Source organism: Phyllobates terribilis, unplaced genomic scaffold, assembly GCF_046119375.1.
Source record: "Phyllobates terribilis strain yellow unplaced genomic scaffold, ASM4611937v1 Scaffold_3__8_contigs__length_932513732, whole genome shotgun sequence".
Lineage (NCBI taxonomy): Eukaryota > Metazoa > Chordata > Amphibia > Anura > Dendrobatidae > Phyllobates > Phyllobates terribilis.
This window is the reverse complement of record NW_027362763.1, coordinates 695,512,731-695,538,727: the sequence shown is the minus strand read 5'-3', so window position 1 is coordinate 695,538,727 and position 25,997 is coordinate 695,512,731. Positions and strand designations below refer to the sequence as shown.

General features: G+C 43.7%; 1 protein-coding gene across 2 annotated transcripts in view; it reads left to right on the top strand.

The window, feature by feature from the left end:
* The first annotated feature begins 159 nt into the window (after positions 1–159).
* LYPLAL1 (lysophospholipase like 1) overlaps positions 160–25,997 on the top strand; it is a 40,569-nt gene continuing 14,731 nt past the window's right edge. For both annotated transcript variants that reach the window (XM_073671923.1, XM_073671924.1), the window contains exons 1-3: positions 160–275; positions 10,011–10,110; positions 21,135–21,304. In XM_073671923.1, the coding sequence (XP_073528024.1) occupies positions 167–275; positions 10,011–10,110; positions 21,135–21,304 (379 nt within the window). In that variant the 5' untranslated portion in view covers positions 160–166. The remainder of the gene's footprint in view (positions 276–10,010; positions 10,111–21,134; positions 21,305–25,997) is intronic.

Here is a 25,997-nt window from a genome sequence, read left to right as displayed (position 1 = left end):
AGGGATAATAAGCACAGTAGTGATGTCACAGTACAGGGATAATGTATATCTACAGTCTCTTGCAGACACACAGTACCTCCTGCTGTGACCCTTTATCTGCTGCTGTAGTTTTATCTGACGCTTTGTAGCCTCTATTACACCAGCAATAAACCTGTGCAGAGGGCGCATGCGCGCTCCAGGCAGTCACGTGGGTGTCATGGCGGCGTCCTTGTCTCGTTGTGTGGTGTCTCCTGCAGGGAAACACTCGGCCTCCGTCATCTTCCTGCACGGATCAGGTGCTGTCTCCTCTTGTCATCCTCCGGGTGTCATTTTTTCCAGTGTTTCTCTTCTTGCGCTGGTGGGAAAGGAAGCACAAGTGTGAGCAGAGCCGCTTCTCGGGGTGCTGGTACTTGTAGTTCTGCAGGCTCCGGTTGTACTCTCCTGGCTGGTTTTTCTCTGTATATAATGTATATTTTGGGAGGAGGGTCCGGGGCTGAGAGCAGGATGAGGCTTCACTTTTTTAAAGGGATATTCCTCTTTTTTTTTTAATAAATGGAATGAAAAAACGTATTAACCTGTGTCGAAAATATTCATCACTGGTTAACAAAGGGTTAAAAGTTGTCATTGGGGAGCGACGATTGTCAGGCGCCCTAAAGAAACAAAAAAAAATAGGTAAAAAATTAAACAATATAAAAATCTTTATAAATATATAAAATAAATCAAAATGGGATTATCCATATTTTTCACATCCAAAAAAGATGAAAAAAAAAACTATTTGTTATCGCCTCATCTGTAAAGAGTCAATCTTTAAATAAAGGAAATTAATTAACCCCTTCTAAAAAAAAAGTCATAACCTGTATTTGTGCTTTTTTTCTATTTATTTTTCTTGCACAAAAAAAAGCGATCAAAACATCACCGGTACCCCAAAATAGGACAGATAAGAATGACTGCTTGGTGGACGAAGAACAACGATGGAAGAATAAAAAAAAAAAGTTGGAAATCTTGGGGAATTGCGATAAAAAAAACAAAGTTCTGAATTTCTTTTACCTCTTAAAATATGAAAATAATAAAAACAGTAAGAGTTTAGGTAAATGAACTGCATCAGTCAAAACTACGACTCGTCCCGTAACAAACGAGCCTACGTCTGGCCTTGTCGTGGAAAAATTAAAAAAGATACGGCTCTTGGAAGAAGAGGAAGAAAAAATGAAATGGCAAAAACCCCAAAATATCCTTAACCCTTTAGCACAATCACGTACATTTGCGCTAAGGGGTTTAATGGTGTTTAAATGGAAATTAGCCTCCATCTCCCATCGGCGCCCCGTGTTGCAGCGGGGAGGCGCAGATGGGTTACTCTGACAGCTGGGGCCCTGCTGAAGACCCCTGTCATCACCATCTTGGTCCTTCTCTGACCATAGGCAGAGATTCCAAGGAGACCGGGATCTTCACTGTAAACCGCAATACTGTGGTATAGCAGTATATAACATAAGCGATCGGATAATCGCAGTTTCGACTTCCCTGTGATGATTAATAAAATCAATAAAAAATATACAGTATATAAAAAATTTTTTTTAAAGATTTAAAAAAATATATATAAAAATTCAAATCACCACCGTTTTTTCCCACCTTAAAAATATAGAAAAAAATAAGATATAACATATATGGTATCGCCACGCTCAGAAAAGTCTGATCTATCAAAATACTAGATTAATGCATCCAATTGGTAAACGTCATAGCAGCAAAAAAAAAAATCAAACCCCAAAATTGCCTTTTTTCTTATTTATTTATTTTTACAAATTTCAGATTTTTCTTGTCCACTTTAAATGAAGAAAAATATGTATATAAGTAGGTAACGCTATAATTGTACCGACCTGAAGGGTCACGATTCAGAGTTATTTTTTATGCCATAAAAACGAGGAAAAAAAAAAAGTTTCCCAATTTCACTTCAGTTGGATTTTTTTTTCACTTTTTTTTCTAGTACGTTGAATGTTAAAACAAATATTGTCATTCAAAACTACAACTTGTCCTTAAAATAACGAGCTCCCACACTGCTGTTTGGGCAGAAAAATAAAAAGGTGAGGGCTCTTGGAAGAAGGGGCGTCTTAAAGGGGTTGTCCACTACTTTTTAAAATATGCCAAAGCGTTTTTATGACGAAAAGCAACTTCTTTGTAATTACCTCCCTCTGCCCTTTCTGCCTGTGAGCGGCGCTATCGGTGGCCGCTCACAGGCAGCACGTGACCCCCGACTGCAGCCGGCTCTGACATCCGCTGACGTCACGACAAGTCCAGGCTGCAGCTGGGGGTCCCTCTTCTGCATTCCACCGGTGGCTGCTGCTTTGTGGGCGGGGTCCGTCCCCCCCCCTCCCCGCGTCACACCCGGCATCCACCGTGCACTCTCCCTCTCCCCATTCATTGGGAAAATGCGCGGTGGATGCTGGGACCACTGCTGGGACCCCAGCGCTGAGTCACGCCTCAATAGATGGGACGTCAGCGGGGGGTCACTTGCTGCCTGTGAGCAGCCACCGATAGCGCCGCTCACAGGCAGAAGAGGGAGGTAATTATAAAGAAGTTGCTTTTCATCATAAAAATGCTTTGGCATATTTTAAATAGTAGTGGACAACCCCTTTAAGACGATAAAGAAAACACCCTCAGGCTCACCAAAATATGCAATTGCAATCTGCTCTGATTATTGCGCTTTTGCTGCGTTTTTTTTTCTGTTTTCCCCTTTTTTGATACATTGTTTGATGCAATGTTTCTTTTACGTGTCTTTTTTAGTGTAGAAATGCAGCGATTCTGCACTGAAAAACACTTCTGCGTTTGTTGCATTCGCTCTTTCCGCCTCCAAAAAGAAGTCTATAGGGTAAAAACAGGCAACAGTTCATTATCGTCTTTAAACACGTGAGTTTTCATTAAATCGCATTCTCTTTGTGTGATCCATTGAAGGGAATGTGTCACCCTCTGGGCGATATCAGACCTCTACTATGGGCAGACAGCTGATAGAAAAGTACATCTATACTTACCTGTATGGCCCATAGCAAAGGTCTGATTGCAGAGAAATCTAGTTTTATAAAGTCTGTTTTCCAGAGGCTTGGCGTCCGGGGGACGCCAAGCAAACTCCTCCAATCTGCTTACTATCCTCCTAAATCGCCGCCTCGGTGCTAAATTACCATATTCCCCCTCCCCTTCACGTCACAGGGCCCTGTTACAGGCCCTGTGACGTGCCCTGCTCTGCCTCTCCGGTGCTGGCTGCGAGAGCAAGAGGTCACGTAACCGGAAGTATGAGATTTTCCTACAGACTAGACGTGTTCAGCCGAGCACTTCTAGTCGGCATGTGACCTCATGCATGCAAATCGCATACTTGCGGTGACGTGACCGCCCACTCTCGTTGCCAGCACCTCAGAATCCCGACAAGTGGTGCATACAATGTGAGGATTCACAAGTCTGCAGTCACAGCAACTGCAGACTTTCATCCCAATCCTGGGCAACCCCTTTAAATGTAGCAGATTTTCTGCACAAATGACGCAACATTTAGAATACATGTGAACACGGCTTCAAGGAATGATGAAGGAGATGTCAGCACTCTGACACAAGCGCCTCCCATAAATCATCTCACCGCACCATTATCATTTGCCACCACGCCAAGTATCAGTGCCCTAATAACATTGGTAGCAACTTCTATATAACAGCGTCCAGGTCTTGTAGGCAATTTTCTTAAACTTCTGGAAAACCCCTTTACTCTATCACGGGAGTCGCCGCACTCAGTGCAGGTGATTAATCCGGTGGCTTTATACGACCATAACTCATTTCGGCGGTCACCGTGTAAGACTCCCCTCGACCTTGTTTTTCCATGTGTCATGTTCCAAGCTGTTAGCTGCCCCGTAAACCGAAATTACCATTCTCCTTCTGCGATCATGCATTTGAAGACTTGTTAATGCTCTTTGTACCTCACGAGGCCGACAATCATAACGTGCAGTAATTCCGATGTTAACGAGCTAGGCGCCACTAATGGGCATGAGGTCATCTGCTTGTTTGTGAGTCAGCGGCCGGCGATCCGCTTCTTTTTTTCACTTCATAGGTTTGTATTCTTATTGAGCATGAAGGCTTTCGGTTCGGGCGCCGTGTTACATCTGACACAAGATTAGTCTGGAATTAAGCAGCAATTAAAAAAAGCCGACGTGATGCTGACGAGCTTCTAAGTGGTGGAGGAGAGGGATCTAAGGCATTGGTTACATAGCAATTGCATAGTGACCCCTTTCTTTTGACACGATCTGATTGTCGATGACTCTAAATAAAATCCTGTCCACAAATGTCGGGATTTTGTAGATCATTGCAGGTCAGGAGTGTGATACATTATATGGAACAGGAGGGATGAATTCACTAAGTGGCGTGAAACTAACTAATCTCTGTTTATGGATGTTATCGAGGGAGTTTTGTCCTCACGAACCGACCCATTCATGCGGTACATGGTTGACCATTCATATCAATCTCCAAATGTGATGCCATGTGACTATTGGTTGACTGCAGCGGTCACTTACTGCAGGCGGAACGTCACCTTAAAAAAAAACACTGCTGAAAAGGAGTAGAAAGCACTGGAGCATAACGGGTCTTGATGACTAAGCAATGCTTACTTTGTTAAATCAAATGCTGCCTTGTCTAACTTTCTGAACAACTTCTTTAAGAACCAAGGGACCCTGTAGTGCATTAACAATCCCTTTGCTTTCCAGGACAGGTGTAAAAATGTCCAAAAAACTCCATGAAAGATGGTTATATGGAGCTTCTATATAGCTGCTCCACTGCTGTTTCTTACAGTTCATCCTCACCTCGAATGTGCTGGTGAGGAGGAAATAGAAAATTTGGGTCCCCTGTACTTGCAATCGTGGGAGTCCATATAGTGGTAACATTGAGAACTCAACCTGTGGTTTGTAAAACCTTGTAATTTCTCAGCATATTGATTGCAGAATCCACGCAGAAAATACACAACAAATCCGGTGACTTTTTAGAACGTTACATTTTTACCAGTTTTCCCCTCTGTAGGCTCTGTCTTTAACTTCCAATTGTCTCTGAGGTAGTGAGTTGGTAGTTGTGAATCCAGCTCTGCTGAGCATGGTAGCTGTGAATGCAGCTTTGCTGAGCATGGCTAGCTGTGAATCCAGCTCTGCCGAGCATGGCTAGCTGTGAATCCAGCTCTGCCGAGCATGGCTAGCTGTGAATCCAGCTCTGCCGAGCATGGCTAGCTGTGAATCCAGCTCTGCCGAGCATGGCTAGCTGTGAATCCAGCTCTGCCGAGCATGGCGAGCTGTGAATCCAGCTCTGCCGAGCTTGGCGAGCTGTGAATCCAGCTCTGCCGAGCATGGCGAGCTGTGAATCCAGCTATGGCGAGCATGGCGAGCTGTGAATCCAGCTCTGCCGAGCATGGCGAGCTGTGAATCCAGCTCTGCCGAGCATGGTGAGCTGTGAATCCAGCTCTGCCGAGCATGGCGAGCTGTGAATCCAGCTCTTCCGAGCATGGCGAGCTGTGAATCCAGCTCTGCCGAGCATGGCGAGCTGTGAATCCAGCTCTGCCGAGCATGGCGAGCTGTGAATTCAGCTCTGGGTTGAGATGAAACACTTAGGCTATGTGCACACGGCGCCTTTAAGAATCACAGAGTTTTCCAAGGTGAAAACATTTTAGGAAAACACTGGCAATCGTTTTCCTAAAGCGTCTTCTCACTCGTCTTTTCAGTTATTTCTGTGACGGCTCCGGTGCCGGCTACTTTGCGCTATACTTTCCCAAACTAAGCAGCCTGAAGAATGAACATATCACTTCTTTTAACCGCTACAGGGTTTCCGCAACTTGAAGCGATTAAAAGAAGTGACAAAAGACGGAACTTGTGCACAGCATGTTCATTTTCACTGCTGTTCATTATGTGCAAATAGCACAGGTCTGTGTGTGTTTGTTCCTCTTTTACTCTGCTCCCCTCCCTGTCTTCAAAGACTTCAGTAGGCAGCTGTAACCTGATCCCTCAGTGAGCTGGCAGTCCTTCTTGTTTTGAGCAATACATATTTTTCAGAGTGACTAATGGGTTCAGGAGGCAGAAAGAGAAGAAGTGGCTCATAAATGGAGAAAGAAACAGATTTCTCTATGAAATACATTCTTATATTCACTTGTGTTATTGATTCATGCAAAGTCTGCAACCGTATGAGTATTTTAAATTAATACAACTTTGTAGTCAGGTCTCTTGAAATGCCCGTTGGCTGGCATGCAAAATGTAGGTAAGGATGCCGGTCTCCCTGTCCATACTCATATAAAATATTTTTTAAAAAAGGAAGGTTTTGAAAACTTGCTGATGAAAGTTGGACAGAATATTTCCCGTGAGTTTGGAGACTCGTGACCCTCGGCGCAGACTGTCTCTGGCTGAGCGCAGCATGGTCCCTGTTGTTCTGCAGCGCCATGATTTACCATAATCCCTCTGCCTGTGAAGGGCAATGGGTGCAGACAATCATTTAAATGCATTATGGAAAGGTGAAAGGAGATTACCAGATCCTCGATAATGAAGGTTTTGTAGTTGCTTTCATGGAAGTAATCTCTCTGCCGCCCGTCTCGTACCAGACATCTGCATTCAACACTGTGCGCTAGTTTAATGCTTGGAGCTCGTACACACAGCCATATTGCTTTTCCATCTTGTATGGATCCGTAAGTGGGCGATCCTCATCTCACGCACAGAAGAAACCAGCGCATTCTGATATTTTTTTTTTTCCCACCCGCAGATTCTGTCCGTCATAAAAAAAATCGCTCATCTGCATTGCTGAAAATACAGTTGTGTGAACTTGGTCTTCTAGTGAGGGATGTCCAAAGTTCGGTTCGGCTATCAAAACTGTACCCAAACTTGAACCTGAACCCCATTGAAAACAATGGAGACCCAAACTTTAGATCTGGAAAAAAAATCTCTCTCTCTCTCGTCCCCAGACTTCCCTTGGGACCCCAAACATTAACAAGGACTTCCGGGAGAAGTCTGTGTTCGGAGTTTAGCTCCAGACACTAAGTGTCCGTTACGATCCCCGAACTTTTAAGTTCAAGTTCGTTCATCTCTAGTCTAGACTAATCACTGATCGACTGCAGCGGTGAAATACATTCCAAGCAGGAAAGACCGTCTGTAGCTCTCTCTTCCAGCTCAGATTGGCACATGGCCGGTGATTGGCAGTGTTCAGCCTTTAATGTTATGTTTAATTATTTTTAAGAAAATGTGTTATTTTCCGTATATATGTATTTTTTTCCCTATGGTGTAAAAGTCGTTCTTTTCCTGAATCCGGCAAGGTTTCTCTTTTGTTCCTGCGCCTCTCTGTTCCAGAGATATGGCCCTTTCTTCCCTGTATGTATCTTCAGTCTTGTTAGTCAAGTGGGCGTGGCACTCAGCCATCCTTTACCGTTGTGTTCTTTTGACCACTCCCAGTTTGTAAAAAAATGAAGTCTATATTCAGGGAGAATGAGGCCATATCTCGCGAACGGAGAGGTGTAGAAACAAGAGAAAAACAGCACCGGATTCAGGAGACCAGCGGCATTTACACCAAATCAATAAATAATGTATTTATGACAAGTGACAGATCCACTTTAAATATTTTTACCATTACTTGATTTGCAAATTCTGAGTCGATTGAGGTCAAGGGTCTAAACGTTGTGGCCAAAAATGAAGTATCCGCCTCCTTTCCACTGTTGTATCAAGCGTATTTTGCTTGTTCCTTGTATCGGGACTTTGTCATTTTACTCCGTGATTAGCTCCAGAACTTTATATTCTCCGGTAATCTCCTTGTATATGTATGAAATAATCTGCCGGGGTATAACTTTCCAGAATAGAGCATGGGCCTGATCATTAGTTAATCCTTTAAACCAAAACACTCTTTTCATTTGCTTTCTTTAGGCTGCGCTTATTTGAGGATTGTTCCTTGCTTCGCTCGTTGGCGTATTTGGCATCGTTATTACTTTCTGTTAGTTTTATGGTCTTTTTTTTTTCTTCTGTGATTTCTAGCAATGTTTTTGCAATTTTGACTAAACGCACAATAAACAAAAGTTTATTAAATCTGAAATCCTTTCTTGGTGGAGGTCCAGTCTGCAGAAAAATTACATTTTGAAGACATTTCATTGATTTTCTTTTTTAAAAAAAAAAGAAAAGCTACACATCGTTCAAAATGGATACTGGAGGACAAAAGGGGGTGAAATGTAACACAGAAAACGCCAATAAAATATAGATAATACCAGGCGAATATAATAAACTTTGTAATATATCTTATTAAAGAAATATGGTTCTTTCTCCATTTAATAGCCACTTCTTTCCCTACCTCCTGAACTTATCATCCACACTGACAAAAAAACAGCTCAACTCTTGTCTGGTCCAAAGTCTGCTTTCACTGTGTGTGGAGCGAGGCCGCGGCCTTTAGTTGCCCATGCCCACTGGAATATACAAGTGTATGGAGCGAGGGCACGCTCACTAGACGGCTTCTGTCTGGGAGTATTTATAGCTCATACATACCCTTCGGTCATGACTCAGAAACCAGAAAATCCTGCAGGGGATTCAGAAGTCTGCAGTCATACCGAGTAACTGCAGACTTATCGATTTGGATCGGACAACCCCTTTAACATAGCTGTATACCAGCTCATTGTGGTGTCTTGTTTCACAACCTATTATATACTCTATGGGGAGGAGTGAGAAGCAGAGTGAGAAAACAAGCACAGGGATACACAGAAAGATCGTCCTGAGCTTTCTAACAAGTCTTTTACCTCAACCCTAGAACTGGATTCACATCTACTCAGCTGAGTACTGCTGTTTAATTTCTTCAATGCTTCTACTGCTGCTTCTGTCTGTGTGATAAAAAAAGAACGAAGGGCAGGTGTTCCTCTATGGGTTAGATGCTATGTGGGAGACATCGTAGCAGTAAGTCTGCACCCACCAGCTCAGAATTATTTGCAAGTTAAGAGACAGCTTGCGGAGGGGGAAACTGGTTAAAAGTCCAGGATACAAGTCATATAATGGCCAGACATAGTGTTATTCATCATGTAAACACACAGCAGGTTATTCTGAAAAAGCTCCTGTCTGCTTTGCCTTGGCTAGTTATTACAAATAGGGGGGACCCCACATCATCTCCCCATTTTTAATAAGTTGCAAAGGCAAAGCAGACAGCTATGGGCTGATATTAAAAGGCTGGGAAAGTCCATGGATATTGGCCCATTCCCAGAATAATATGACCAGCTCACAGCTGTCTGAGCTGTCTGCTTTCCCTTGGCTTATTATAAAAAATAGGGGGGACCCCACTTTTTTTTTATTATTATTTATTTTACTCTGTCCCTCAAACAGCGTCGCCACCCATGATCCTGCGGATATACAGGCCAAGTCACAGGTGGCGGCGGCCAGTGACAGCCATACCAATACTTGGCATGGCTTTGATGGCTTCGGAAGTGCCCAGAGCTTAAAAAATTGTTGATTGGCTGCGCTTCAGCCTTTCAGCGAGCTTTATTAAGCATCCAAACTCTGAACAGTAACAGATTTCCGGGAGAAATCAGTGTTCTGAGTTCAGCACCAGACACTAGGCAGATATCACTCGTACCCATGTTATTCTAGGGGGCAATGCACGTGTCCGGATTCTAGGAGAAGGTGGAAAAACTTTATTTTTTTCACTCCACGTCCGAGAAAAACTGACTCATGATCAGAAAGGTTTTATCTGATGTGGAGAAAACTCATGTGACCCTACCCTTAGTGTAACTCATTTTGTTAGTATTGTCCACATGTCCCTCAAGTTAAAGGGTTAGCCCCTCTCCATCATTAAAAGTTATAACCTATACAAAGGATGGGAAACCTGCGGATCGACTGCTGGAAGCTTTCCTTTGATTATCTGCTGGAGAACGCCGAGTACAGAGCTCAGCTACCTCCACAGTCCCATTGAGAATGAATAGAGCAGTGGTGCCAGTGTACGGCCACTACGCTTCTCCGACCGGGCATTCATGTTGGCTATCTAGGGACAATATACCAAATGTTGGAACTGATGAATATTCCTGTCTTCTGTAGGTGACACAGGACCGGGAATTAAATCATGGATACGGGAAATCTTGAAGAAGGATTTAGCATTTAGCCATATAAAAGTCATATTCCCTACTGCTCCTGCTCGGTAAGGTTTTTTTTTTTTTATTGTTGCAACCTTTCATCAATTTTTCTCTGCTCTCAACGTCCAGGGAGATTAGCTGCAGTGCCATGGGTTGTAAACTTCTTGATTATGTTGCACACCATGGACAAAGGATCATGAAGATCTCTGGAGATGGACTTGTAACCTTGAGATTGTTAATATTTTTCAACAATTTTGGTTCTCAAGTCCTCAGATAGTTCTCTTCTCTTTTTGTTCTCCATGCTTAGTGTGGCACATACAGACACACAATGCAAAGATTCAGTCAACTTCTCCCCTTTTTATCTGGTTTCAGGTGTGATTTTCATATTGCCCACACCTGTTACTTGCCACAGTTGAGTTTGAACTAGCATCACATGCTTGAAACAAAGTGGTTTACCCAGAAATTTGGAAACTATATTGTTCGGCCTATTTTGGGGGTTTTGTCTGAAATTATGTCCAGTTTGCCTTTTTTCTCTGTTCTTTTGTGTTATTCCAATAAGCACAAAGGAAATAAACATATGTATAACAAAACATGTGTAATTGCAAACATTTTCTGGGAGAAATACTTCATTTTCTGGAACAATTTCAAGGGTGCCAACACTTTCGGCCATGACTGTGTATTCTATTGTGCATTCAGTGAGAATTGTAGACTGTAAAAGAGATGTCCTGGATGATCTGTCTCCTCTCCTGACAAGTTTTAATAAATACTTATAATATTTTCTTAGAATATCGTGTTGTGCCGTTCCTTTGTTATTGTACCTAGAAATTTATGAATTGATTGACCTCTGATCGTTGCCATCCGGAGGGTGTCGCTGAAAGCTCTGAAATATGTGTCCAATCAGTACTACTAATGTCCGACAATGTAAGGACACATCTCTCCGAAAAGAAAATGGTAACACCTAACTTTTAATTTATTCATAAACTTCGAGGAGGAATAACAGAGGAATGGCACAATGGAGAAGTTTTTCGAGGATTGATGTTTTTGCATGTCAGCCTCAAAGGAAATGAACTGCACTACAATATCCGGGGTTTCTGGATTTATGGCATCCTTATATGGTGATTTTCCAGATCACTACGTTATGTCAGTTTTTTTTTTTATATATATATATATATATTTTAGTGGTTAAAAAAAATCAGAACTTTGTAAAGATAAAGAATGTTGGTTGTTGCCTTTTCCAAAACTTTTTTCTTTTTATTTCTCCGTTGATGGAGCCAGGTGAGGGCTTGTAATTTTTTTATGTGGCCAGTTGTAGTTTTTTTACATTCCTCACCATTCTGTATGTTTTCCCATTCATTCCAGGAAAATGTCTAAAAGATGAATCACGTATTGGAATCCCGAGATCCTATTCTCTTTTTCTCGGGCTGATGTGTTACCGTTCAGGCTTGGATCACACTGCGGGTGATTCACGGACTTAGTTCCCATAAATGAGGAAGCACAATGCATTACATGGGTGTCCTCCCGGCAGTGGGCGTGTAGTGGCGTCTGCTGGTATTATCTGCTGGCGTCCCCAGAGAGTCAAGGGCAGATTCAGTGTTAATTGGATCTTGGCCATGGGTTTCCCCCTCTGTCTTTTATTACTGGTAAAAAGTCAGAAAGGCCATAAAAAGTGAGAAGAGTCGGCCAAAACCTGCCCGTAACTCTCAAACATTCCCAATGCCAAATTCCTAGAGGCAATTACCAGCAAGGATTTACTATAAAGAGCTCGCCATGGTGTCAGGAAGCCATTCTGTCACTCCCAGACCCATCGCTCAAGTGCAGGATTAAAAACCCCCCAGAAAGTTTGGACTCAAAATTCATCGGAAAGTCAATTTAGTGATTTTTGGGTCATGTGATGGCATTAAAAAAAATTATGAATGCAGATTAACTACTACTAAACTCAGGCCATTGGGAAAGTTATTAAAGGTATTGTCCGTAAAAAAAATTTTTTAAAGAGGAACTGTCACCAACTCAAAAGTGTTACGGATCCGGATGGTGGAACCTCTGTGCCGCGGTGCAAGGAGGGACCCAGAGGGGCGTAACTAAGTGTCAACTCAGACCGACCCTGGTCGTACGGCGGCTAACGACTCCGTGACCAGGGAGGGACCGAGCAGAGGGACCAGGTGCTACTCTGGGGACGGCCTTGTAAGAGAGCAGGTGACTCCCACGGGTCAGCAGACTGGGACTGACCGGTATAGCGGATGGACACAACAGGCAGGCAGAAGTCTCTGAATAGTTGACAGGTGGTCATGGCACGTGACGGCAGAGCGGGTTGAAGTCTCTAGGTAACAGGCCGGTGGTCACGGAAAGTGACAGCAGGAGCCTCCAGGTAGGCTAACAGGTAACAGGCAGGTAACAGGCGAGTGCTCCCAGGTGAGCGGGCTAGCAGGTACGGCAGGTAGCAGGCAGGTAACTGGCAGGTGCTTCCTGGTAAGCAGGCGGACTTGCCCATAAACAGACTGGCGGGTAGAACGGAAGGCAGACTGTCGGGCTGGAGAGTAGTCAGACTGGCGGACTGGAACAGTAGTCAGGCTGGCAACTGGACCTGAGGGCTGAAGCAGAGGTAAGTATGCTGTGCATAAACTTTTGCTCGGGCACCTCCATATTGGAGGAGGTGCCTTATATATGGGAGGCCCCTTGGCTATTGGCCGGGGACTCCCTAGGACGGCGCGCGGGGCCCCTTTAAGAGAGAGGGAGCGCGCGCGCGCGCCCTAAGCACAGTGCCCGGGAAGCTGCGCGCAGGAGGACGCCGCGCGGGGAGCGGGGAGGTGAGAGGGACGGCGTCTCTGCCTGGCAGGGGGCAGAGACGCCGATGCTACAAAAAGTTTTTTTGTTTGTTTGTTTTTTTTCAAATCCAGAGATATGGACCATTTTTATAGTCTTTATAAAGGGTAGAGGAGAAGGGGCGTGGCTCACAGGATCCTCTGGGGCATGTCCTTAGGCTCTGTTGCATAATTAAGGTCTGAGCCACGCCTCCTGGTAAAAACCATAAAAAGTAACAGATGAGAAGATCTATTTGAGGAACCTCTGGTCCAGTGTTTGGGTCAGTGGTATCACTTACTATCTGGCATGGCTTTTGATTAACCAGGGCTGGCACCACGTCATCTGTGCGACGCGACACACAGATGATGTCACGCCAGCCCTAACAGATGAAATGCTGCGCCGGGGGTGCCGGAAGGTAATAGATTCACGGACCTCACGTCCAGCCACCAGTTACCACTGACCTGGACGCTGGATCGGAGTCCCGTGAATCCCGCTAATCTCTAGTAGCAGTAAATGCAAACTCTGGAATCTGATGGCGGATTTAAGAAAAAAAAAAACAGAATATTCAGGAGAGCAGCAGAAATAAAATAAGAGCAGATACCGGACACTCCTGACTAGGTGACAAGTCCTCTTTAAAGAGATTGTTTAGGACGAAGATATTAGTTCCCTGTTCTAGGGATAACAACAGATCGGTGGGATTTCAGCATCTGGTACCCATCGATCAGCTATTTCAGCTCCTGCCTCTGCTGGAACTAAACATCACAGCTCCTTACTCAGCATAGTGGCCATTCTCTGGTACTGCAGCTCAGCTCCCAGTGAAGTGAACAGGAGCTGAGCTGCAGTACCCAAGAATGGCCACTACACAGTGTAAGGCGCTGTGGTGTTCTCACTATGTTTGCTTCTGGCTACATCAGGACCTGATAACAGCTGATTGGCGGGGGTTCTGGATGTCGGACCCGCACCGATTGGATATTGATGATGTATTCTATGGACTCACCACTCACCTTTTAAAATATGCCTAAATTAGCACATTATACATCTTACTAATGCAGCTAACTTATTAAAGGTGTCCTGTTCTGCAGATATCCGCTGTGGTCTCCGAAGCTCTATTTCCGACATTACACTGGACAGAGTTAAAGGGATTGTCCCCTTTCAACTAAATTTAACCCATAGGTTCAGTAATGTGTAAAAAAACAAAATGAGCTTTACTGATCATCTCCAGGTCCTAGTGCTGAGTCGCTTCGACAGCGCTGCAGCCGATCACTGAACGCTGTGGCTCTGTCGACGTGATATCTTCGTTTCAGCCAATCAGCAAAGTTATAGGCAAGAACGGAGAGAAAGCATCGGACCCAGGGAGGGTAAGTAAAGCTCACTTTCTTTATTAACACATCAATGACTCTATGGCTGTCACATAGTTGAAAGGTGTCAACCCCTTGTACTTTGATGGTACGTCCCATTTCAATATCTAAGCCAGCCCCCTTCCCTGTCATGACCATTGCATAGACAGAGGAGAGGGATGGCTCAGCTATTGAAATACACAGCCAGCCAGTCCCCTTCATATACAGACACTACATGCCGACATGAAAGCGAAGATGGCACGACCTGTGATCACAGCAGATACCTAGATAGGGTCACTTTTGATAATTGCACTTTTATTAGTAGGTTGTTTAATTTATTATTTGAAGCATAATTATATATAATTTTGATAACGCCTTTAATTATCTAAATGACCATGGAGGACCTAAAGATAATGTCTGGTTTAGAAAACTATTTGTAAATGTTATATTAGGGACTTCTGAGTTAATAGGTGAGTGTCCTAAACAATAAGAACCCCTCTATAAGAATTTTGTAATGCTTTATGTCTCCTGTGGGGGTGCTGCAGGGAAATTGAACACTGGCCCACAGATTACTGGCGCTGGTACTGCTTTCTAGTCCAGTAACTACACGCTGGGCTACGTCCTGGAAGTGTCACACGCGAGACCCAGCGTAGTTCCTAATCTATGAATATACCTGTACATTGCATATTCAGCTCTCCTACATCTGTATAAAATCTAGTTGTGACCCTGCTCCACATCCAGCACTTAGTCATGACCTGGATTAATACTGACCACCTCTGACTTTTCCACGAGCCTCCTGGCCTGTCCTCGTCGTCATACGTGGCCCCTTTATCCCTTGTTTTTAGTTTACGTTTGGCTCTGTAGAGGAATTTTTGGCTCGTACACAATGTCTTTTTCATTCTTTTGCTGCTTTTTGATAAACGTCACAGATTGGACATCGCTCGTACCCATCGTCCAGTTTTTCTAGATTTGCAGAATGTTTTAGACCGGCTGTATATAGCTTTATTGATTCTCCCTGGCTATTACGCTATTACTTCACTTTTATCTATTTTTTTTTTTCTAATTATTTTTATGTTCTAAATGTTTGGGGTTAGTGATTTTTTTCTTGTTCAGCAGCGACTTGTCCTCATAGAGCGGTCAAGGTAATGTAATAAGGCAGTAAATACGGCTCCGGAGCTGGAATCGCAGGCTTCATTCTGTAAATCAGCAATACCATCTAGTGGCTACTGCAAATCTTGACTCAAACTTGTACAGGAATGTTTTTTGCAAGGTACACACCTTGAATATTGTATTTAAAGGGGTTGTCTGATGAGAATTCATTTTTAGATACCCTATTAGGAAGTTGTGGAGCAGGTTTGCTCTTTCTGGATCCATATTTACTAGAAGGGGTAGAAAGAGGGTCTCTGGAGCATATGTGTTTGATATGCCCTCTAATTTTATTGAGAATGGTGTAATACTCCATTTCACCTGTGGAGGTGCTGTAGGGAAATTAAACACTTACTGATTCCCCCACAGATCAGACTGATCAAAGAGTATCCTGCTACTGTCGATACACACCACTGTTTTCTCTCCATCCAAAAAAAACGGCCCGAAAATTTATCAATCGGACTCAATTCTGAAAACCCTAGAATTCATTTGATATCGCCGTAGGAAAAAAGAGGCGCTGCTGCCAGTCATACATTTTGTATGCATAAATAAATGGCTGACCATATAATACACGGGTCAGGTCCTTTCCATAGAGGGTCTCAAGAGAGAGCACGCCTTTAACTATGATTACTCATCTTTAGGATAGGTCATAATGGTGTCATTGGTGGGGGTCAGACCCCCAAGTTCCCATTCAGTAAAGAGAAGTTTATGAGTGATCACTGGGTGTTTTTTTTTCCCTTTGGGACTTCAACCATTTTTGGAAAGCCCCTTGTGTGAAAGGGACCATGAGCACCTCTCCATTCACTTCTATGGAGCTGAGGGAACAGCTCTCTGTTAGTTGCATAGAAATAAATGGAGCTGTAACGACGCATGTGTGCACTACTACCACTCCATTCACACACAAAGATTTTGGGAGTGGGTCTCACCGATGATCAATATAAAAACCCTTTAATTTTCACAATTTACCTTCCTGATGGAGGTATAATAATGGAAAAAAAAAAAAAGAATACGTGATTCAGTGCCACTCTCATCCATGTGGTTGTGCCTGGTACTGCAGCTCAGCCCAATTCACGTACATATCAGACTCCCTGAGTGGAGCATCAGCTTTTAGAACATTCATATGCATCATTTTAAATATGATTCTTTCTGTAGCCATGGCAACAAGAATGGAACCCTGTGTTCTTTTACACTGCAGGCTCCGGTTAGAACCCAGCGCCCTCTTTAAATCGCCTTTCTTTTCTTGGTTCCCTGGTACAGTTTTTTGTATTGACCACTCTGCCTGATTTTTCGAGAAAGACCCCCTGTCCCATTAAATAATCTAGTCCCTGGCCTTTGAACAATCCCTGTACCTGTCATATACCTTTCTTTTTATATTTAACCATCTGTCTGCCATATTTAAGATGTGCTCTTACAAAGGGACTATATTGGGTCACGGGTTTGTATCTCTTTTTATACCTCCTTTTGCAGCTTCTGCTTGACATTGAGTATCACTACTTATAACCACTTTCTTTCTTGAAGCCATGATATTTTTTTTTAAGGTAATATTGATAAATTCATACAGATACCACATGTACTGTATATAATGTATATAATCCAGCCCCAGTCAGTAGGGTGGGGGTAGTGTTAACCCTTTCTTTCCCCAAGTGAACAATAGCCGCCCTTTATCTGCCGTGTGAGGTTTTCCACATGATAATAAGTACTGATGGGAAGCAGATGTCGGCGTCCGCTGCCTGCTACAGTTTGGCACCATGATAAAACAAAGCCAACGTATGAAGCCGTGGCTGAAAATGCAAATCGCCTGACACAGTTGTCTATATCGAGTCAATTTATGAGATTTTCCCATATAATATTCTTGGATACAAATGTGTCCACCATTACATTTCCAACAATTTCGATAAGTTCTCCAATTTCTCATGACACAATGCAAACTCCGTACATTATGGCAACATGGAAGCAAACAGTCGAACTCCTGCAATTCACATCACAAGTACTGGGCATCTTCCAAAGGAGTGTCACTTTTTTTTTCTTAATATATATGTACATTGTAACGATCATATCACTTCTGACAGTCCAACTCTTGTTTTAAACACCAGTGGAGGTCTGCATTTATGGGGTCAGCAGAGCGGTGGTGACTTTTCTGCCCCCTGCTCCTCAGCACTCGGCCCCCCGCTCTATAACATTACGGGGTCTCCACTTCGTGGCTGAGTTGCTGCGGTTCCTTCCACTTCTCAGTAATATCACTCACAGGTGATGAAGAAATGTTATGGACGGACTTATTACCCTGGTGGCTCCTATTACATGGGTCGTGCTGGTATCAGTGAGCTCTGCACCACCAGCTGGTCTGCCACATGTTCGTAAAGGCAGACGGCATGGCGGTGGGTCGGAGGTTATACCCTGGGGAAAAGGGGCCGGATGCTATACACCAAGGGCAAGGAGCCGGACGTTATACACCGGGGGGTAAGGGGCCGGATGTTATACACCAAGGGCGAGGAGCCGTACGTCATACACTGGGGTCAGGGGCTGGATGTTATACACTGGGGCGAGGGGCTGGATGTTATACACCAAGGGCGAGGAGCCAGACTTTACACACCGGGGGCGAGGGACCGAACATTATATACCAAAGGCAAGAAACTGGATGTTATACACTGGGGCGAGGGGCCAGACGTTATACACCAAGGGGGCGAGGAGCCAGACATTATACACTGGGGGTAAGGAGCCGGACATTATACACCGGGGGCAAGGGGCTGGATGTTATACACCAAAGGCGAGGAGCCGAACATTATACACCGGTGGCAAGTAGCTGGACGTTATACACCGGGGGTGACGGGCCGGACTTTATACACCAAGGGCGAGGAGCCAGACATTATACACCAGAGGCAAGGGGCTGGATGTTATACACCAAGGGCAAGGAGCTGAACGTTATACACCGGGGTCGAGGGGCTGGATGTTATACACCGGGGGCGAGGGGCTAGATGTTACACACCAAGGGCGAGGAGCCAGACGTTATACACCGGGGGGGGACTGCGTGTTATACACTGGGGGGAGAGCCCAGATGTTATACAGCTGTGGCAATAGGGCCGGATGTTGAACACTGGAGTCAGTGAAGCCAGATATGTGATAGGAGACAAAAGTTATCGCCTCTGCACGTTTTCCCATAGTAGATATGATACTAAACACAGGCCATGGACAAGATGTTTTTTTTTTTTGGGGGGGGGGGGGGGGTAGGTTGGGTGACCCATACGGCTAATACAACCCGATTTAAAGGGGTGTTCTAGTCTACAAAATGATCACCTATCCACTGGAATTGGTGATCAGTTGTGGATCAGGCTGGCACCACTCCAGATGTTTTGTCTCCCCCTCTCAGGTAAATTTGAATTGAGCAGCGCAGGTATGGCCGTAGACTTTGAATTGAGGGACAGGGCGCATCCACCACTGCATTCAGCTTTTTCTAGCCACGCCTGTCATAATTTTCCCAATATCTCAAATCTACATTTGATCAAAGACCGTCTGTGCTAAAGCAACACTGTAATCTGATGAAATGGTTTCTAAGATTACAGCGCTTCAGATGGCCGGTCCTGTGGTTTAACATGACGGTTATAGATTTAAGTAAACGTTTATTTGCAACCCAAGAAAAACAGAAAAAAATTGCCAAAATCTCCATCGTCTGTGAAGACACAATTGCTCAAATAAACATTTAAACAACTGTTCAGACTTAAGAGTTTTTTTATTTTATTTCAACTCTTCACGGTTCGGATCTCATCAAAGGTAAGTGTGTATACAAGACAGTAATTCTTTATCTGATTGTCAGAAGACGTCTCGCCCGGGGATATTGTATTCCCTTTGTTTTTTTTTTTTACATTCTTGTATTACATGTGTGGTTTTGTCATAGACAAATAGTGAATAATAGGTAAAATAATAACATAAGTTTTCCCAAAGCATTTGCCGAATATGCGGCCAAAACAAGATAAAAACAGACCCTTAAAAGAAAACTCCTGCGCCGCAGTATAGCAGCTCCGCTCACTGTGAACTCACTGGTAACAGCTGATCTGCTATTGATCCTTAGGGTACGTTCCCATGATCAGGATTACTAGCATTCTGAACGTAGTGTATTTTCGCTGCGTCCAAAACGCTGTGTTGTACAGTATAAGCACAGTAAAATAGAAGTCTCATGCCCACTGTGCTTCAGTTTTACGCTGCATAAACTCGCAGCTTTCCGAGCCGCAACATGTCATTTTCTCTTGCGGGAACGCTTAGTCTTTCTGTGCTGAATTTCCCCATAGACTTGCATTAAATGTGGAAAATCCGCAGTATAAAGCAGGGTTCCCCAACTCCAGTCCTCAAGGCCCACCAACAGGTCATGTTTTCAGGATTTCCTTAGTATTGCACAGGTGATGTAACTATTGCCTGTGCTGATGATGGAATTATCACCTGTGCAATACTAAGGAAATCCTGAAAACATGACCTGTTGGTGGGCCTTGAGGACTGGAGTTGGGGAACCCTGGTATAAAGAATGCACATGCGTTTTAAGTGCGTTTACGCAGGTATTTTTATTTTGGTTTAACCTAATAAATAATTTAAATAAAACGACACGGAGTCCCCTCTATTTTTGATAACCAGCAAAAGTAAAGCAGACAGCTGTAGACTGATATTATCAGGTTGGAAAGTCCAACACTATGCCTCATTCACCAATTTATTGAAAAAAAAAATCCCATACAGGTTTGCCGTAATCCACATAGTCCAGAAATGGATACCTGAAAAACATAAAAAGACAGAGATAAGCACAAGAGAAAGTCCCTCGTTCACTAATTTATTACCAAAAATGTTCCCACAAAACTCCATCACAGTCCACGTTCCCCGAATCTTGCTCCGGCGACCTGAATTCACAGGTGTCGGGTCTCTCTGCGCATTCTCTGTGTTTGTTTTTATTTTTTATTACCAAGTTAGTAATGGGGGTGTCTGATAGACACCTCTCCATTACTAACCCCAGGGCTGGTTGGCAGCTGTAATTTTGACAAATCACACATGTGATTGCCACCACACCAGGGCAATCAGAAAGATCAGGGCAAAGTGCCAGGATTGGCGCATCTAATGTGATACGCCAATTCTGGGGTGGCTGCAGGCTTGTATTTTTAGGTCCCAATAACCATGGACCTTCCTAGCCTGATATCAGCCCACAGCTGTCTGCTTTGCCTTGGCTGGTTATCAAAAATAGGGGGTACTCTACATCATTTTTTACATTTATTTATTATGTTAGTACAAGTACAGCAAACTACACATGCAAAACACTAATTATATATCTCACAGATATTTATCTTTCTATCTTTATCTATTTATATCTTTGCACACCTAATCTTATCATACCAAAGGAGAAACAAAAATGCAAGTGAGCTGAGGTGCGGAACTTCAGCTGCATGGAATGCTGAACAAAGACATATCGTGGGAATGTACCCTTAGTCTTGAATTTTTATTAAGTAATGGTATATTTTTAGGGTATACCATTATTTTACGATCGATGCAGGTCTGAACTTGGTTTCACAATGCTGAATAAGTGTTGTAAGCCCTTTCAGCGTTTTCTATGTGGAGTGGTGCTCCCGGCCACCTAGCTGTGCAGACAACTGTGCAGCAGTCAGCCGGTGGTCTGGACCGCACTGTGCAGGAACACACTGCTCGCTCGGGGTCCCAGGGCTTACCAGCGGCTATAAATTGGTAGTATGTAACTTGCCATCACTGTATCAGATTGGAATATGGAAGCCCCCAGTATTATGTATACAGTATTTCTGAAGTCTCCCGTGTTCCCTTCTTTCTAGACCCTATACACCTATGAATGGAGGCATCTCCAATGTTTGGTTCGACAGACATAAAATCTCCATCGACAGCCCCGAACATCTGGATTCCGTCAATTCAATGTGCCAAGTATTAACAGATCTAATCAGGGAAGAAATGGCATCTGGTATCTCCAAAAACAGAATATTGCTGGGTAAGATCCGCTTTTGTCAGACCCCAACTTACTCCTTATTGCGGCTTCGCTTGGGTTTGTGACATCGAGTCCATTGCATCACAATATTAAAAATGCGATTCAGCAACTTTTTGCACCATAGCAATTGCAAAATGTTTTCTAGATGAGTTTCCAACAGGCGGAATTGGTGAAGGGTCACATGGTGTTTAAAGGGGGGTGTATTAAATTACAAGGATTCTGAAACAGCACCACTCTTGTCCATAGGTTGTGTTTGGTATTGCGGAAAATGAAAAAGATTGCTGATCCAAACCAGTCGCTATTTGTGGGATTTCGAATACGCCCCAATCTGTCTGGTATACACAGTATCCCTGAAGTACATTTAGGGTCATATTTGTATAAGCTCAACGTACATTAGACTTTTTTTTGTACAATCCAAGATGATTGAGAAGCATTGATGTTCAATACTCCATGTCCATGCACCCATTAACCAGTTCAAAACCAGATTTTTTTGCCCCACTAATAGCCAGGCCCATTTTTTGGGGGGGTGGGGGAGAGAGGGTTGTACATATAGGCCCCATTTCATCATTTGCAGTTTTGTTTGTCATTATTCATCAATGTGGCGAAAAGTCGAAAATGGGCTTTTTCCCTGTCTTGAACTGCTTCTGTCACTTTTGGCGCCAAAAGTTGCAATTTGGAGCGAAAACTTTTTTGCGTACTCAAAAGTTTGCCAGTGAAGGACTGGAGTGAAGTTGCACCAAAAAATGTTCTTGTTTGGATATTCAAATTTTGCGCTTTTTTTATGGTACATGGATCCTAATTTTTTTGTTCCTTATGGAGTACAGAGACCATTTTAAGAGATCTTCTAATTTAGAAAACCCTTTTTCCTAGTCGGAGCACCCTTTTACCTTAACCCTTTTACCTTAGTCGGAGCACCTCTGAAAGATGGGGTCCACTACGTCTTGGGCGTCTTGGTTAATAGCAAATTAAATTGGAGTGCCCAGTGTCAGGCAGCAGCTATGAAGGCAAATAGAGTCATGGCATGCATCAGAAGAGGAATAGGGGCATATGATGAGAACATTGTTCTTCCTCTGTATAAAGCGCTGGTAAGGCCGCACTTAGAATATTGTGCACAGTTCTGTGCTCCGGTGCTCAGGAAAGACATATTGGAGCTAGAGAGGGTACAAAGGAGGGCGACTAAGGTAATAAAGGGAATGGAGGGACTAGAATACCCAGAGAGGTTGGCAAAATTAGGCCTATTTACGTTGGAAAAGAGAAGGCTTAGGGGAGACTTCATAAACATGTATAAATACATCAGGGGGCAGTACAGAGATCTCTCCCATGACCTGTTTATACCAAGGATGGTGACAAAGACGAGGGGGCACACTATGCGTCTGGAGGAAAGGAGGTTCCTGCACCAGCATAGAAGGGGATTCTTTACGGTCAGAGCCGTGAGACTCTGGAACTCTCTGGGAGAGGAAGTGGTGATGTCCAACTCACTTAATGAGTTCAAGAGAGGCCTGGACGCCTTTCTTGAGAAAAATAAAATTACATCTTATGCTTAGTGATAGTTAATTAATCCAGGGATTTAATCTGACTGCCAGATTGGTGTCGGGAAGTGAATTTTTCCTCAATGATGTAAATTGGCCTATACCGCATGGTTTTTTTTTGCCTTCCCCTGGATCAACGCTGCGGAATAGCTGCAGTGCACAAGAAATAGGCTGAACTGGATGGACGCTTGTCTTTTTTCGGCCTTATAAACTATGTAACTATGTAACTATATGTCTCCTTTGATGGATATAGAGCAGGGACCGGCAATTAGTTTTCTCCAAGAGGTGACACATGAGTGACCCTGACTGTTGTGGAGGGCCAAACTTAAATCTTATTGTTATTATTATTTTAAAATTTTCACACTTGCTATTGAGCAGAATTAAGTATAGTAATTAGCTGATTCTGCTTATACGTACAATAGGGCTTATTAACAGTAGTAATATGTATTTTTTAGAAGTGGCAGCTAATCAATAACATATAATTTACTGTTTTGTTATAAATTCTCTAAATATCAGTAAATTATACTGCTCCTGTTATTCAGCCCGTATACCGTACCGTATACAGCCCACACACATTATGATGCCCCACACACAGTATGGTGCCCCGCACACAATATGATATCCCCAGCCCACACACAGTATGGTGCCCGCACACAATATGATATCCCCAGCCCACACACAGTATGGTGCCCCACACACAATATGATATCCCCAGCCCACACACAGTATGGTGCCCCACACACAATATGATTTTCCCAGCCCACACACAGTATGATGCCCCACACACAATATGATATCCCCAGCCCACACACAGTATGATGCCCCGCACACAATATGATATCCCCAGCCCACACACAGTATGGTGCCCCGCACACAATATGATACCCCAGCCCACACACAGTATGATGCCCCACACACAATATGATATCCCCAGCCTACACACCGTAAGATGCCCCGCACACAATATGATACCCCAGCCCACACACAGTAATATGTCCCTAAAGCTCCTCCTACACATTCCCCCCATTTCCCCATACGGTATTATACTCCCCGCACATACTGTATGATGCCCCAAATACACAGTATTATGTCCCCACTGCCCCACACACACAGGACTGTCCCTTCACAGCTCCCCACACACAGTATGATACCCCAAAACCCCCCGCACAGAGTATGGTAGACCCCATGGAACCCACAGTTCATTACTCACATTTTGATGGCCCCTACAGCCCCCATACAAGTATGACACCCCACAGCCCCCACACAGTATGATAACACATAGCCCCCCCCCCACAGTATGATGGACCAGCTAGCCCCTCACACAAGTATAATGTCCCCACAGCCCTCCAAAACACAGTATGATTCTCCACAGCCCCCTCAAACACAGTATGATACCCCAAAGCCCCCCACACAGCATGGTGGACCCCATGGATCCTAAAGTTCATTACTCACAGTTTGATGGCCCCCACAACCTCCCATATAGTATGATACCCCACAGCCCTCCCAAACACAGTATGATGCCCCACAGCCCTCTCAAACACAGTATGACGCACCACAGTTTCCCCTAAGTATTGACTGACAATTAAAAAAACAAAATAAATACATTTACTTATCTAACCCAGTTCCTGAATGCGCTGATCTGGTTTGCGCAGCACGCGATCTAGCGACATCATCGCACCTGCTGCGCCGTTCCATTATTATATTCATCTGTATTTGCATCTTGGCTGCATGCTGCGGTACGCCACTGTTTCCAGCCATTTGACCACCCCGCTCCGTGTGCCGGACAGAAACAGCCAAAGGGGCAGAACGTGGCTTCCGTACAACACTCTGCCCAGGTCTTATATAGAGAGTGGGGAGGACAGGAGTGGGCAAACTGAGGTCCCCAGACACATGGCTTATCCTGATGGAAAGATGGAACTACACCTTTAAGAGAAACAATATAAAGTTCCAATAAAAAAACAGAAAACGATAAATAAAACTTCTACTATACAACTAAAGTAAGGAAAATAATCATCACATAAGTATTTACTAATTGATGATATTCCCTCATGATTTTCCCCAGCCGCTTCCCACAACCCAAACACATTGTTAGTAGATCAGAGAAGATGTAACACACGGCTGATAGACGATACCCTGATCCAAGCCGATCGGAATGAACTCATGGAACATTCCGGCTGCTCCTGCGCTTGTGTCATGTGTACGGAGAAACACACACAACTTTGGCTCCTGACAGGAAATTACCTTTTTGCTCTTGTGAAGACTTTATGAAACGCCGACCGGTTACTCCGCATAGAGGGCAAGTCATTATGTCAACATTTTTTTGGAAGCGATGTCAAGAAAGACGCACATTATTCTTACCGACCTCAAAAAAAATAAAGGAAAAAGCATGTGTTTTATGCATCATGCCGATCTCGGCTCTGAAATACTATCTCTCCGAATCATAAAAGTTTGCCACAAACTATAAATATTTATTGAAATCACTGTCTGCAAAGAATTTACTCCAGTCTATACCTCGGGAATACTGGGTTATTGAATGAGTTTTTTATTTTTTTTCCGTTCCGTGGAAAATTCCATTTAAAGAACTTTTATTTATGTTTTGGGGGTTTTTTTAATAAGGGGGAGGGGGGTAATCTGCACACGTTCAGCCTCCTTTTTGTAGCGTTCACCACATGAAAGTATCATTACTTAATATTCGACGCTGGAGGTGACTACATCAGAGAGGATTGTACGTGAGTCATCCCCGTTGTATCTGCCAGCCTGTGACTAACTGGGTGTAAAATGTAACTTCTTGGGTTTTCTCAGAAGTAATGCGATTTCAATGGATTTATTCCGCGGAACGACTTATGCAACAGTGCCCATAAAATGTGAGGGTTTAGTATGTGTGAGTGCATATATAAAATTACTGTGGCAGTAAACTCTTGATGCCCCTAACCAACGACAGAGTGGAGAAACAGGTTTGGAATGAGACATTTTTGGTTGCTTTGGGCTCCATTTCTTTAGATTTATCTTAAAGGGGTTATTCCACCATAAACATTTATCGATCTAAAGGCGTGTATATTTAATGTGTATACAGGGACTACTTGCATGTACAGAGTGATCATACCCAACAAAACTGCAGAATAGTGAGTGCAGCTCTGGAGGATAATACAGGATGTAACTCAGGATCA